Source organism: Lepus europaeus, chromosome 11 (genome assembly GCF_033115175.1).
Source record: "Lepus europaeus isolate LE1 chromosome 11, mLepTim1.pri, whole genome shotgun sequence".
Lineage (NCBI taxonomy): Eukaryota > Metazoa > Chordata > Mammalia > Lagomorpha > Leporidae > Lepus > Lepus europaeus.
In genome coordinates, this window is record NC_084837.1 from 90,116,580 (window position 1) to 90,130,496 (window position 13,917).

The window sequence follows — 13,917 nt, forward strand, 5'->3', positions numbered from 1 at the left end:
CTAAATTAATGGGTTTTCTTCCAGTGTTTTTGTTTGTGTGTATGTTTCCATTGTAATAAATCGAGGACATACTACATGTATACTGACTTTAAAAGTCAGAGAGAGAGGGAGAGAGGGATGGATCTCACTCACTGGTTCATCACCCCAGATTTCTGAACTGTCTGGGGCAGGGAGCTAGAGATGCTATCAGGGTGTCCCATGTGGGTGGCAGGGACCCATGTACTTGAGGCATCACCTGGTGGCTCCCAGGGTGTGCAATCCCCAGGAAGCTGTGTGGGAAGTGGAGGAGCCAGGTCTCTAACCAGGCTCTCTGGTATGGGGTGAGGACGTCCCAAGGGGGCCACTTAGTTGTTAAACACTGCTGCTTGTCCAGTTTTAATGGTGCAAGTCCTCTGTACTCGTGTCTTGGATGGTGATATGCGTTGGAGATAGTTAAGGGATCCCAAAGGTTCATGTAACGGGGCTTGGTGCCCAGTGGGTGATGTGAAGAGGTCAGGTGGGACCTTTAAGAGGGGGGGCCTAGTTGGGGTGGTGACATCCTCGAGGGTGTGGCCTGGGAAGAGACTGACAGTTCTTGTAAGAGTGCGTTACCCTGCTCTCTGGCCACGTGAGCCCTCTCTCACACACGGAGCCAGAGGCCGGCACGGTGCCCTTGAACCTCTGGAACTGGGAGCTAAATGAACCTCTTTTCCGGATAAAGTACTCAGCCTCAGCTACCTCGATACAGCAACACGCAATGGACTAACAATGGTGCATGGCGACCCCTGTGGGCGCCTGAGCACCTGCCGAGTTCCTTCCTGCCTCAGTGAGGCACTGCCTACCCACCCCCATCCCACCAGAAACCGAGGGATCCTCCCTGGCCCCACCTCCCGCCTCTCCCACCTGTAGATGCCCCGGCAAGCCCCACCTGCTGTCTGCCCGCCCCGCCCACTCCTCCCCAAGCACCTCCCAGCTTCCTGGGTCCCTCCAGCCCTCCCAGCTAGAGGGGAGCACACAGGATCCTCATGGTCTCCACTCTGCCTCTGTGGACCTGCCTCCCTCCTGCTCCCAGAGCTGCACTCCCGGCCCCTGCCCTACCAACTGACTTCTCTCCAAAAGCCCTAGGCCCTGGCTGGGTTCCTCTGCACCCCCAAATAAATCTCGGCCACCCTTCGGGTCTCTGCTGAAGGGCCCCTGCCTGCCAGGAGCTGCCCCTAGCCCTCTCTCTCTCCACTCTGTGCCCGGTGCCCCCTCAATGACTCCCCAGCCCCTACACTTCCCCCACCAGGCCCCACTCCTTCCACTGGCAGCCTCAGGAGGGGCGCCGTGCCCAGCACACAGGAGGTGCATACTAAATGCTTACAGGGCCCCTGGGTTGCCTAGGAAACTGGAAGGTGCCCTGGCCGGGCTCAGGCTCTGAGTGAGAGAGGGGTAGGCGAACACGCGGGAGCCCCACACTGCTGCGGGGAGAGAGACGGCTTCGTTATGCAGGGAAAGAATGCGAGTGGCTGGCCCAAGGTCAGACGTCTGGGCCTGCCAAGCTGGGGCTGTCTGATGCCCGGGCTCATGCCTCCTGGAGGAGAGTGTTCCAGAACACAGCCATGCTCAAGGATCAAAGCTGGTAACTGAGGAGAAAGATGAGCGAGAGAGAGAGAGAGAGAGAGAGAGAGAGAGTGAGAGAGAGAGAGAGAGAAACTCCTGAACACGGTGCGGGGAGAGGGAGACGCTCCTACAGCCAGAGCCAGGCAGGCAGGGGCGGGAGAGACGGGTCTCAGTCTGCGGCCTCAGCTATGTGGGTCACAGCGATTTGGAATCCACTTAATTCAGCTGCCTTCAGCACTGTGGTTTCGCGTTCGGATGTTGGAGGCGGAACCGGGCAGGAAAAATGTCCTAAATCCATCAGCAAATTCCCTCCAGCTCTCAAGGTCTAGTGCTTGACTCCAAAAGTGCCGGCCCAGGGTGGGGCACGGTGCGGGCAGACCCCGGAGCACCAGCGCCCGTGGAGGGCAGGAAGAGGGACGGCAGGGTTAGACCCACGAGGACCCATCCTCGGTGTGACAAATGCAGCAGAGGCTCCGGGGAGCTGAGGGCAACCATGAGGGCCAGACTGGGCTCCGCCTGGGCCCCGGGGGCCTGCGTGATGCCAGTCTGGAGGAGCCAAGGTCAGGATCAGGAGTGCGGGGATCAGGATCAGCGCCATATGCCAGCCCCACCAGAGGCCAGGATTCTTAACCTGACCTCGCCATGAGGCCACCGCGCAGCTTCCCCTCATTTTTCCTCCCACTAATGTCTTATTTTCTGATCTCTTCACCGCCACCAGTTCTGATCATGGCTCCCAGTTGGAGTTCATGGACGTCTAGCCTGAGCCACTGAGCACCACGGGCTGGTTGCCAGCCCCACGCCAGGCAGGTGTCAGCACCATCTCCTCCCAGGAGCAGGGTGGAAGTTGGTATGGAGGCTGCGGTGAGTCCGTGGCACCCTGCTGTGGGTGGGTGGGTGGGTGGGTGCAGAACTCCGGCCACTTTGGGCAGCACGCTGGCCCCTCTAAGATGCCCACACGGGGGCAGCCCAGGCTGGATGGCCATGACCTAGATGCCATCTGGAGCCCTGGAGTGAGGGGAGGGGGCTGGTGGGAAGGAGCAGAGGTCTAGCACTTGCCCTTCCCCCAACCCCAAGACAAGAGTTCCAGGAAAAGTAGGCAAGAAGTTCTTCTGGGCTCTCCCTGCTGGAGGAGGGACCGGGCGTGGTGCTGGGGGAGGGGCAGGCTGGAGCACCTGCAACCTGGGTGCCAATGAGGTCCATGCTCCCCATCAGGAGGGATGCTTGTAGGTCAGGGGTCTTCCTGCTGAGAGGGAACAGGTGAGCTCCAGAGGCCCGTGGGCCACCTGTGCCTGCTGCCATTCCCTTTGGGCTGCCTCCTCGTCTCCCCTGCCCCAGGCTCCCTCGCCTGTTACCTGCTCGCCGCGCAGAGCCTGGTGGATGGTGAGGTTCCGGTTGTTGTGCATCGTGAACAGGATGACTTTGCCGGTGTGGTTGAACCGGGGGGCTCCGGCCACGTACACCCGCCCCTGCCTGGAGGACACGACCGATGTCACCGTGTACCCTGCCACAGGAGGAAACAGGCTGGTCTCTGGTGCCTTGTCCTGGGCAGGCCTTGCCAGGGCCTGGCTTGGGGCTCGGCTCCCTAGGGGAGGGAGGTGGCTCTGGGGCAGGCCAAGCAGGGTGGCGGTTCCCAGGGACGGCTGGGTCTGGGACACGGGTGTGGAGGGTGGGGTGGACTCGCTGCACCTGACCCCTGCTGGAGGAATAAAGGAAGCCATGGAGGGCCATGAAAGGGAGCTGCCAACCTGGAATGTGTACCTCCCAGCCCCAGCTCACGGGAGCAGTGCAGACCGAGCCACACTTCATTCCAGACTGGGCAGGCCCTGCCAACCAGTGTCCACGCTACGTCCTACCTCCTGCTCCGTGTTGGCCCCACGTTGCTCTACTCCTGGAGTCTTGGGGATTCTTGCAGCCCCAAGGCTTTGTACACTAAAAGGAGGAAGCTCGCAGGCTCCTGCCCTACACACCACAGTGGAGAGGAAGAAGCTTAAGCCCCGAGGCTCCTTTGGAAGGCCCCCAGCCTGTGCCGTGGTGTGGCTGAGCGTGCAGGTCCCCGGAGGTGAACGTGCGGTGACCAAAAGTCTCACTTCCTGCCAGCCGATACTGGATGCTGGATCCCGACTTTGAGATGGGCATCCGGTTTTGTCGGCAGTTCCTGGGCTGCTTCCAGGGAGATCAATGTGTCCTTCTGCTGTGTGTGTGTGTGCAGGGGTGCACCTATACACATGTCCTGTGTGTGCAACACTGGCACTTGGGTCACACCTGTGGCTTCCAGAGAGGCTGTGGGACGGATAAACTAGCGGACTCAGTGCCCGGGAGCGTGGTGGGTACGGTAGGGGGCGCTGCTCTGGCTCCCAGCACACTTTTGACTCTTGGAGGTGGATTCTGGTCACTGGGGCCTCCGAGGTCCAGCAGACCAGGGCAGTGAAGTTAGAGCAGCCGCAAACAGGTGGCGCTGGTGGGCTCAGCCTTGTGGACAGCGTGAGGGCTCTCCCCAGCTGGGCCCGCAGAGACACTCAGTTGGCCTTGGACTTCCAGATTTCTCCGAAGGAGGGAGGCTGGGCCAGGCCCAGGGGCGAGGGTCCCGGCAGCGGATGGGGGCTGCCGCTCCAAGGGCATGGAGCTTCCTGCTCTCTAGCCGACTACCTGTTGCTGTGCCTGGGGTTCCCTTGCTGGTTCTTTGGCGCGTGGGCAGGGCTCTTCGGGAACTGGCCCAGCCTCCCTGGGGCTGGGTGAAGGGGATGGGGACAGAGCCTGGCCTGAATCCAGGTGAGCCAGGCCTCTCTGTCTCCTGGCCCCAAAGCTTCCACTCTTCACTGCCTGGGGAACCAGGCGGTTACTGTCCCAGGGGAGAGCCCAGAAGGAGGAGGTGGAGGGAAGGAGTGGGTTCTCCCAGGACCTGCCCAAGGCAGCGACTGGGGTTAAGGAGTTACAGTTGGGCTTCCTGGAGTGGGGGAGGGGTCTTTCAGCCTGGCTCTGCCCCTGTTGGGTCTTCTGGGAAGAGCCAGAGGCTAGCTGTGCTGGGCCAGGTGTGCCCTCACTCAGTTACCTTCAATAGCTCCCTACTGCCAGACCTCTTAGCCTGGTGTTCAAGGCCTCCTGCTGCAGCTGTCCTAACCTGTGTCCGGAACCCAAACTCTGTCCGGAACCTTCCAGCACTCTCCATCCCTCCCTCCTTTGCTTGGCCAAGCAGAGGCTGTAGCACGCGCCCAGTGGGGCCCCGCGTGTGCCAGGCTGCTGCCCAAGGCCTCCCGCATCCTTCTCCTCCCCCCACAAGCGGCCCTGGGACGTGGCCGCTGTCACCTGCCTTGCTATTCCGTGCTTTGGGGCACCCCCACCTCAAAGTGATCAGTGCTTGCTTCCTCGCCTGCAGGGCAGGGCTCAGCATTGGGGGGGGGTGGCCCAAGAACATCCAACCGATGCTAGAGAAAGGGGCGCTGGCCTGCACCCTGTGTTTTCCCAGCGTGGGCGCCTTTGGCCATGCAGGGACTCCAGCCTCTCCTCCTTTCTCTGTGCTGTGTCCCAGCTCTTGCCGCTCTTGTGCAAGGGTTATCTGTGCACAGGTGTCTCTGCTGCCCACCGGCCGGGAAGCAGCCCGAGGGTGGGGCCAGGACCTGTCCACTGCCGCACCTGACAGCAGGTGCTATTCTGCACAGCCTGGGTTTAACACCTTGAGCATAAGAGGGAGCTCGGGCCCCAGGGCCTGGGGCTGCAGGGAAATTTCTAGAGCTCTACTCCTCTGAATGTTGTCGCATAGTTCCCAGATTCTAGCATTTTGCACTGTGCTCAGCTGAGGGTCCCAAGGTTGGGGGATGGGAAGTGGGGGTAGCCATGGTGGGGGCAGCACCGTAGTCCAGGTGTGAGGCTGAACCGCTGAGGGATGAGGGCAGGACTGGGATGGTGCTAAGCTCGAGTGGCCGACATACAGTCTGGCGGCAGCAGGTGCAGCCCAGTTCGGACACCCAGGGACGGCCTGTCGTGCGGGGCGTGGGCGGGGCCATGATGGATAGGAAACGGTGGCTGACCCCAGCACCCAGGTGGAGCGCTGAATCAGCACTCTGCTCCCCCAGCCCCACCCCGCTGCCCTGTTTGCCCCCCAGCCGCCAGCCTCCTCCCAGGGCCTGGCTCGTACCCAGGTATGCGCCGTGGTTCTTGAGCTCCTCGGGGAACTCCTTCAGGTAGGACTCGCGGTGCGGGATGACCTTCCCGCCGCTCGTCTCCTTCAGCACAGCTCCGTTCCAGTCATAGGCGCCCACAGCTCCCAGCAGAACCCCGTCCTGCCACGGAGGGGCCACATGTCAGCTCCTGTCCCCGAGCCACACCTAACTTCCGGGTGGGACTCTTGGCTTTGCAATGAGCCGAGGAGACCTCATTCCATCCATCGTTAGCATGAGATAGGTCAAGCTGATCCGAAGAAGAGGAATTTAGGAAACAGAGAATGTTCTAGAAAAAACTGCAAATCCAGCGCCAAACCTCTATTCCCCCACTGGGTTGCAAAACTCCTCTAGGAAATCTCTCATCACCACCCCTTCCTTCTGCCAGTCCTTGCTTGGCGCTGGGGAGATTGTCCTTGCCCTCTCAGAGCTCGAAGATAAGAAACAAATACTCAAGACAGAGAGCAGCAGCTCATACTTATCAAGGTGGTACATACAATCAGGGAAAGCCACAGCTGGGTTTATTTAGACTGCCATGGAGGCCAGCAAAAGCCGTGTGAGGAAATGAGGTTTACCCAGACATTTGAAAGATAAGGCAGGGTCAGGCAGGGGAAGAGCTGGAGGGGAAGCACTAGAAACAGCTGGTGCAAAGGTCCTGAGGCTGGCGAGAGTTTAGAGCTTCTGTTTGGTGGGGCTGGAGCATTGAGAGTGGGCAGAGGCTGGAGGTAAGGCCAGACAGGTAAGCCAGGGTCCCATCTCTGATGGTCAGGTCTGCTTCTGGAGGGCCTGATCTGGCACCGAGCCAATCCTCCTTCCCCAAAGCCCTGAAGCTCCTGGGGCTCCTGTGTGTCCGCGGCCAGGGGTACTGCAGAGGCGGTGAGACTCAGAGGGGGTGAGACTCAGGTCCCAAGAGCCCCTTCCAGGACACCTGTGCCATGAAGAGGGAGGGCCATGCTCTCACTGGCGGCTCAGGTTCTGGGCTTGCAAGGTTTGTTCCAACCAGCCCAGTGTGGCGCCTGCAGAAGGGGCAATGGCCAGGTGTAGGGGTGGTGAGTGGGCAGGAGCGACCCAGGAGGCTGAGATGCCCCTCTTCCAGGCCACAGGAGGTTAGAGGCGAGAGATCCCGGGAAAGACGGGTGGATGCGCGAGCCCATGGAAGGCGGGAGAGACCCGGCGGGCTGGGAAGGGCAAGCACGTGCAGGTGAGAGACAGGGAGGGCGGCTCCCAAGCCCTACCTCTACCACATGGGAGGAGAAGCCCGTCTGAGACATCTCTAGTCCAAAGGAGGTTTCGTTCTTGTTGGTGCCTGAAACAGAGGGACGGAAAGGCGTCAGCTCTGTGCCTGGCTGCTTAGCGCCAGCCGGTGCCTGTGTCCCAGGGGCCTCTTCCGGGTGGGGTGGAGCCCCATCCCCCCAATAGCCTGTTTTTTTTTTTTTAGAAAGCTTTTATTTAATAAATATAAACTTATGGGTACAGCTTTAGGAATATAGCGGTTCTTTCCCCCATACCCGCCTTCCTACCCCCATTCCCATCCCACCTCCTACTCCCTCGCCCATCCCATTCTCATTAAGATTCATTTTTAATTATCTTTATATACAGAAGATCAACTATATACTAAGTAAAGATTTCAGCAGTTTGCACCCACACAGACACACAAAGTCCTATTTGAATACTAGTTTTACTGTTAATTTGCATAGTACAACTCGTTAAGGACAGAGATCCTACATGAGGAGCAAGTGCGCAGTGACTCCTGTTATTGACTTAACAATTGACACTCTTATTTATGTCGTCAGTAATCACCCAAGGCTCTTGTCATGAGCTGCCAAGGCTATGGAAGCTTTTGAGTTCACAAACTCAGACCTTATTTAGACAAGGCCATAATCAAAGTGGAAGTTCTCTCCTCCCTTCAGAGAAAGGTACCTCCTTCTTTGATGGCCCCTTCTTTTCCACTGGGATCTCACTCACAGAGATTTTTCATTGAGATCATTTGTTGCCACAATATCTTGGCTTTCCATGCCTGAAACACTCTCATGGGCTTTTCAGCCAGATCTGAAAGCCTTAAGGGCTGATTCTGAGGTCAGAGTGCTGACAGAATGCTGACACCTTGTTAGGTGGCCTGTGCACCTGCCAGGTGGCCATGTGTGAGCCACCCACTGCTTTGTGGAAAGGGCTTGGGACCAGTTAGGTTCCAGGGTGAGGCTACTCCAAGCCTGTTAAAATGGCGGGGAAGGGGGGTGAAGAAAAAGTGCATGGTGGTTAATAGTGTGCATTGCTGGCAGGAGATGGAATTTTCCACCTTGTTCATTCCTAGTAATCACCAGATTTGGTTGCAATCACCAATGGGTGGTTCCTGAACATCAGATCCACCCCAAGGAGGGAGGCCTGGCCCCTGTAGCCCCACCTCGATTTGTGCAGGATAAGCCCCTCCCCACAGGGGCTCCCTGCACACATCTTGGGAGCTCACATCACTGAAGGCAACCGCTTGGAGGAGAAGCGTGTTGTCCTGGCTGTTTCAGTTCGGGTGGGAGTGGCACAGCTCACCACACACAGTTTGTACTCATCGATCCTTGCTCTCGAGGGCCATTTTTGTCTCTTTCCGTGCGGCTGCAGCTTGTCGATGGCAATGCACTAGGGACGTCTCAGGATTTGGGACGCTGACGTTCTATAATCCTCCCCTCTGCCCAAAGTCCCGCATGGGGAGTGCCTGCTACCCTACTCTAGGGTGCAGATGAGCTCTGTGCAAATCACAGATGCAGCTCAGGGGCCAGTGCTATGGCATAGCAGGTAAAGCTGCCACCTGCAGTGCCGGCATCCCATATCGGCACCAGTTCGAGTCCCGGCTACTCCACTTCCGATCCAGCTCTCTGCTATGGCCTGGGAAAGCAGTAGAAGATGGCCCAAATCCTTGGGTCCCTGCACCCATATGGGAGACCCAGAAGAAGCTCATGGCTCATGGTTTCAACCTGGCCCAATCCCAGTTGTAGCTGTTTGCAGCAGATGGAAGACCTTTCTCTCTGTCTTTCCCTCTTTCTGTCTGTAACTCTGCCTCTCAAATGAATAAGTAAAATCTTAAAAAAAAAAAAAAAAAGAAAAGAAACCCAATTCCTTGAGCCATCACGGCTGCTCCCAGAGTGTGCATAGCAGGAAGCTGGAGTCAGGCTTGGAGGCCGGACTCAAACCCCAGCACGCCGACAGGGGCGGCAGGAGTCTTAGCCACAAGACCGAAACTTCATTCCAGTTCCCGTGAGCTTCATGCAGTCCCCCATGTCTCTGGGGAGGGCTCTTGTGAAGCCACAGTGCTCTGTGGGACTGGATTCTCTGTGGGTTTTACCTGGCGCAAGCCCAGGACAGCCCAGCCCCTGCCCGCACCCACTGCTCACCTTCCAGGCTGAAGATCCTGTCCCCCAGTGCGTCCACGATGTCCTTCAGGGCCGCCTCGTCCGTGACATTGAAGAAGTGCTTGTCATCGGGGTCGCTGGCGATGTATTTGATTTCATTTAGAAAAGTTTCCGGATTGATGCCCCTGCGGTTGTAGTAGCCCAGGACCTGCCAGGGGACAGGGACAGGGGCGACAAACCGGGACATGGCGCAAATTTCCCCACGTGGCCCCGGCCCTGACCCCGGGGGCTGCAGTGTGGGCCGGAGCCAGGGCTGCACCGCGGCCACGAGCGTTCCTGGGGTGCCCTTTGCACTTTGAACCTGACTCTCAGCAGCAAGGCGAGGCCCCGGTGCTGAGCAAGGGCTCTGTGAGGTGGGGACTTGGGGTGCTCTCAAGTTTGAGATTCAAGACCCCCCACCCACCAGCAATGGAAGAGAAAACCACCTACAACTCTTGTGGATAGCCCTGAGCGGGGCTGGCAGGAGATTCCTAATTCTTCGTTTTTGGGATGCTCCCGGTGGTGGGGGCTGGGAGGGCGTGGCTTGGACACCTGTAGGGGGCATCCAGCAGCCCTTGGGCGGGGGCGGCACTTACGGCCACTGCGTATCTGGTCACGTTGTCCCTCTCGCTTTGCCGGATCACCTTCTTCAGGTCAGGGCTGTCATGGGATTCCCCGTCTGTGATGACAATCATCACCTTCTTGGCCCCTTTCCTTCCGCCTTTCTGGAAAGCCTCGGAGCTGGAAGGAGAGCACAGGGAGGGCTCCCTGGAGGAGGCGGTGCGGTGGGGCAGCCCCTGGACACTCTTCCATAAACCCAGACCGAGGCCCTGGGAGAACCTGCAGGCGTCGCTGGCTGGGCTGAGATGCCCAGGCTGCCACTCAGATGGGTTTTGCACCTGCTCATCTTTCAGGCTGACTTTGGGGTCTTGGCCTTGATAGTTGGGGTAGGCAGAGGGGATGAGGAGGATGTGGGAGGCAAGAGCAAGGACAGATGGCAATTTCTGGAAGAGCTAAGTCAGTTGTTCAAAAATCCAGGTGCCATGCATCTGGGAAGATGGCCCCCAAGGGGCTGGAGCTGTTGCATAGCAATGGGTCACCAGCATCCCAAATGGGTGCCGGTTTGAGTCCCAGCTGCTTCTCTTCTGAACCAGCTCTCTGTTATGGCCTGGGAAAGCAGTAGAGGACGGCCCAAGTGCTTGGGGCCCTGCATCCACGTGGGAGACCCAGAAGAAGCTCCTGGCTCCTGGCTTTGGATCAGCACAGCTCTGGCTGTTGCAGCCACTTGGGGAGTGAAGCAGTGGATGGAAGACCTCTCTCTATTTCTTTCTAACCCTGTCTTCTGTAATTCTACATTTCAAATACATAAATAAATCTTTAAAGACAAACAAACAAAAAAATGGCCCAAGTACTTGGACCCCTGCTACTCATGTGAGAGACCAGGATGGAGTTCTTTGCTCTTGGAGGTGGTCTGGCCCAGCCCTGGCCCTGGTGGCTGGTTAGGGACAGAACCGGGGGGTTTGGAAGATCGATTCTCTCTCTCTTTCAAATAAATAAATTTTAAAAAGCATCGCACATTAAAATCTCCTGGAGGCTGTTTCTAAGACCCCGGGTGCCAGCTCCCATCCACCTGGGAGATCAGAAGCTCTGGGGGTGGGGGTGGGGGTGGCCAAGGGGTCAGCGGTTTTCGGAAGCTCCACTGAAGCTCCAGCGCTGAGAGCTGCTCCCCTAAGAGCTGCAAAGCGGAGGCGCCCGGGGAACTCAGCATGCGGGCGGTGCTAACCCATACATCACGGGTGAGGAGGGGTGATGACTAATTTGATTCCATTTGGGGAAACATTCAGTGTCAACTTCCACGAAAAGGACTCTCCTTTCTCATCTTTTATTTTGTTTTCAGTGTCCAGAGCTTGATGGAGCTGCTGGTGGTGAGCCGCCAGAGGACGGCTGAACACAGCAGAGGGGCTGGCAATTGGTCCACAAAGCAGGCACAGTGGCTCCTGCACCATCACTGGGCCCTGGTGCCAACGCCCCCACTATGGTTAGGACTTTCAACGTGTCCCAATGGCTCTCGTGTTAACGACTCGGTTCTTAGGTGGCGCTACTGGGAGGCAGGGGAACCTTTGCAGGTGGACTAGCAGGAGGTCCTTTGGGCACAGCCTGTGCCCTGGGAAGGTGGGTCTCCAGCAGAGTTGTTAGGGCAGCCTGTGTTTGAACCCATCCAGTCTCCTTCTGCTCCGGGTTGAGATGTGTCCTTTTGTGCCCGTGTCCGCCACTCCCTGTCCCTTGCGATATGATGCTCTGTGCCACCTTGGAACTCCACCAGCAAGAACAGCGTCTCCAAAGGTTGAACCAACAGGGTCTGCCTGAGCTCAGACTGTGAGCTCCAGAACCGTGAGCCGGGATCAACCTCTTTCCTCTATAAAGCCTGCCTGGATGAGGTTCTCAGAAACCGAATCTGGCCCAGCAGGTGGAATTTTCCAACGGGGTTCTAGAAATAAACCTTACTATTGGATTCCCCAGTAATTCCTCCTGGGCCTGACCCATGGTCAAGCAGGAAGGACAGGCCACTGAGTTAAGCTCCCTGGCGACTGGTTAAAGGGCCATGAGCTTTGGTTACTAGGGGTCTCTCTAAGGACAAGGCAAACTCGTGGGCTGCTGTGTATGATTTAGATGTTGAGGAATTCACGAAACCTGGAATGAGTTAGTCTGGAGCATCTTCAAGCTACCAGGAAAGGGGAAAAACCATCTGCGGCTCTCTTCGCAGCTCTGTGATATTCGGGGTGTGTTAACTTTACAAAACCCCAATGCTAGGATGAGCTGAGCTGCACGCTGCACAGGCTCACCAGCGTGATGCGAGCGGGAAAACTCGGCTGTCCTCTCAAAGGAGATCCTAGAAGCTTCCATGACCTCACTAAAGGGCCAGGCCCAGGAACGAAACTCCAGACAGAGAAGCATAGCAGGGGAAAACCAGATTTTTGCTTTATCTGGAGACCAGAAAAATTCCAAGAGCATGGAATAGTGTGAGTATCAGCATGCACCATCAGATTTTAAATTGTGGCTTTGGACTGAGTTCAGAGACCTGGATCTGGGCCTGGATCTGGGCCTGGCTCAGCTGGATTACGAAGTCCCTGAAGGCACCAGGTTCTACAGAGATGCAAGCGTGATCCCCGGATGTTGAGAGCGCCTGGGGTCTTCCGTCTGCTCAGAGCCTGCACTGGCTCCCATTTCTCTCGGGGATAGCCCAGGCTCTGCCCAGGGTCTGCGCGGGGCTGTGGGATTTGGCCCCAGTGCCTGTCTGAGCCCCTCCACACACACTCGGCCCTTGGCCAGTTCTGGACAGCGCGGGGCACACTCGGAGCTTTTGTTGCAGGCTGCACCCTCCGCCGAGCGCTCCTTCTCAGCTGTCCCCTCTGCTATCACCCTCACCTCCGTTACCTCTCAGCAAAGCCTTGCCTGACCACCCTGACCCTGACCACTGAGTTAGGGGTAGGGTTCCCACACGTCTGAGCTCCCATCAGACTGCGAGCCATCAAGGTGCCCAACCCCTCAAGTTCAAGCTCATTAACAGAGGTACAGAAAAAAAAAATAACCCATTCCAAATAAGCAAGTGGGGAGAAGGAAGCTTTCGCCTTACGAGGCACGGGCTGCAGTGTGGGAGGTGACCTGGGTGGGCAGGGAAGGTCTGAGAATTGAGGGGAAGATTGCTGCCCCAATGGCCTTGAGTCACTGAGGGCTCAGGCCGCAGGGTGAGTCACGTGCACACTTGCCCTGAGGTTGGAGGGCTGCAGAATGAGACGGGCTCAGGGGGCTTCACCCCAGGGTGAGTCAGTGAGCTTCCCACCCGGGGAAGGGGTGGCCCACAGCTTCCACAAGGGTCTCAAGTCTCCCCCCAAAGATGGCAGCACAGCGAATCAGCCCATTTCTTAGGGGGCTAAGTGAGGCAGCCCCCACTCATTCAGGCAGGAAAAGCTCGAGCAAGTTTTATCAGCTAACAGAACTACGCTGGTGGAGCAGCGGCTTCTATCACACAGAGAGGTGGCGGTGGGGCGGTCTTCATCTTCCCACCGCGTGACGTCATGACACGACACGATAGCTCTGACGCGGCGGAATTCTGCCGAGTGCATCCGTAGATCCTATGTGAGACGGCACTGTGTGTGGTCTCCATGAATGTGGCAGAGTTCACATTCACAGGCGGTTAAAGTCTAAATGCCTCTGCCATGGGCGTCTTAGGAGCTTGGGCTTTGGCTCAAGAATTTTTCCTAAAGATTTATTTGAAAGGCAGAGTTGCAGAGAGGCAGAGACAAGAGAGAGAGAGAGAGAGAGAGAGAGAGAGAGAGAGAGAGAGAGAGAGAGAGAGAGAGAGATAGGTATCTTCCATCTATCCGATTCAGCTCTCTGCTATGGCCTGGGAAGGCAGTAGAGGATGGCTCAAGTCCTTAGGCCCCTGCACCTGCATGAAAGACCCGGAAGAAGCTCCAGGCCCCTGGCTCCTGGCTTTGGATCAGCTCTGCTTCAACCTTGGCAGCCATTTGGGGAGTGAACCAGCAGATGGAAGACCTCTCTCTCTCTCTCTCTGCCTCTCTGTAACTCTGCTTTTCAAATAATAAATGAATACATCTTGCTTTTAAAAAGTGACCTTGCTCTCCCTCCATCAAGAGGCCGGATCTGTCTCTCTGCCACCTCAATCTGGCCTGGCCTTTGTCATGTGCTTGTAGAACGGGGCAGAAATCTCACTCTGGGACTTGGAGGCTGGGTCACGGGCGGTCTCCAGGACCTGCCTAGGACTCTTGGGAAGCTCCTTCTGG

The 13,917-nt window shown here is 57.5% G+C and overlaps 1 protein-coding gene across 1 annotated transcript in view; it reads right to left on the reverse strand.

Annotated features, from left to right (window-relative positions):
• ITGA11 (integrin subunit alpha 11) overlaps positions 1 to 13,917 on the reverse strand; it is a 106,531-nt gene that overhangs the window by 32,580 nt on the left and 60,034 nt on the right. The window contains exons 8-12 of the mRNA XM_062206210.1: positions 9,709 to 9,853; positions 9,116 to 9,281; positions 6,971 to 7,041; positions 5,714 to 5,858; positions 2,934 to 3,082 (exon numbers count right to left, since the gene is read on the reverse strand). Coding sequence (XP_062062194.1) covers positions 2,934 to 3,082; positions 5,714 to 5,858; positions 6,971 to 7,041; positions 9,116 to 9,281; positions 9,709 to 9,853 — 676 coding nt within the window. The remainder of the gene's footprint in view (positions 1 to 2,933; positions 3,083 to 5,713; positions 5,859 to 6,970; positions 7,042 to 9,115; positions 9,282 to 9,708; positions 9,854 to 13,917) is intronic.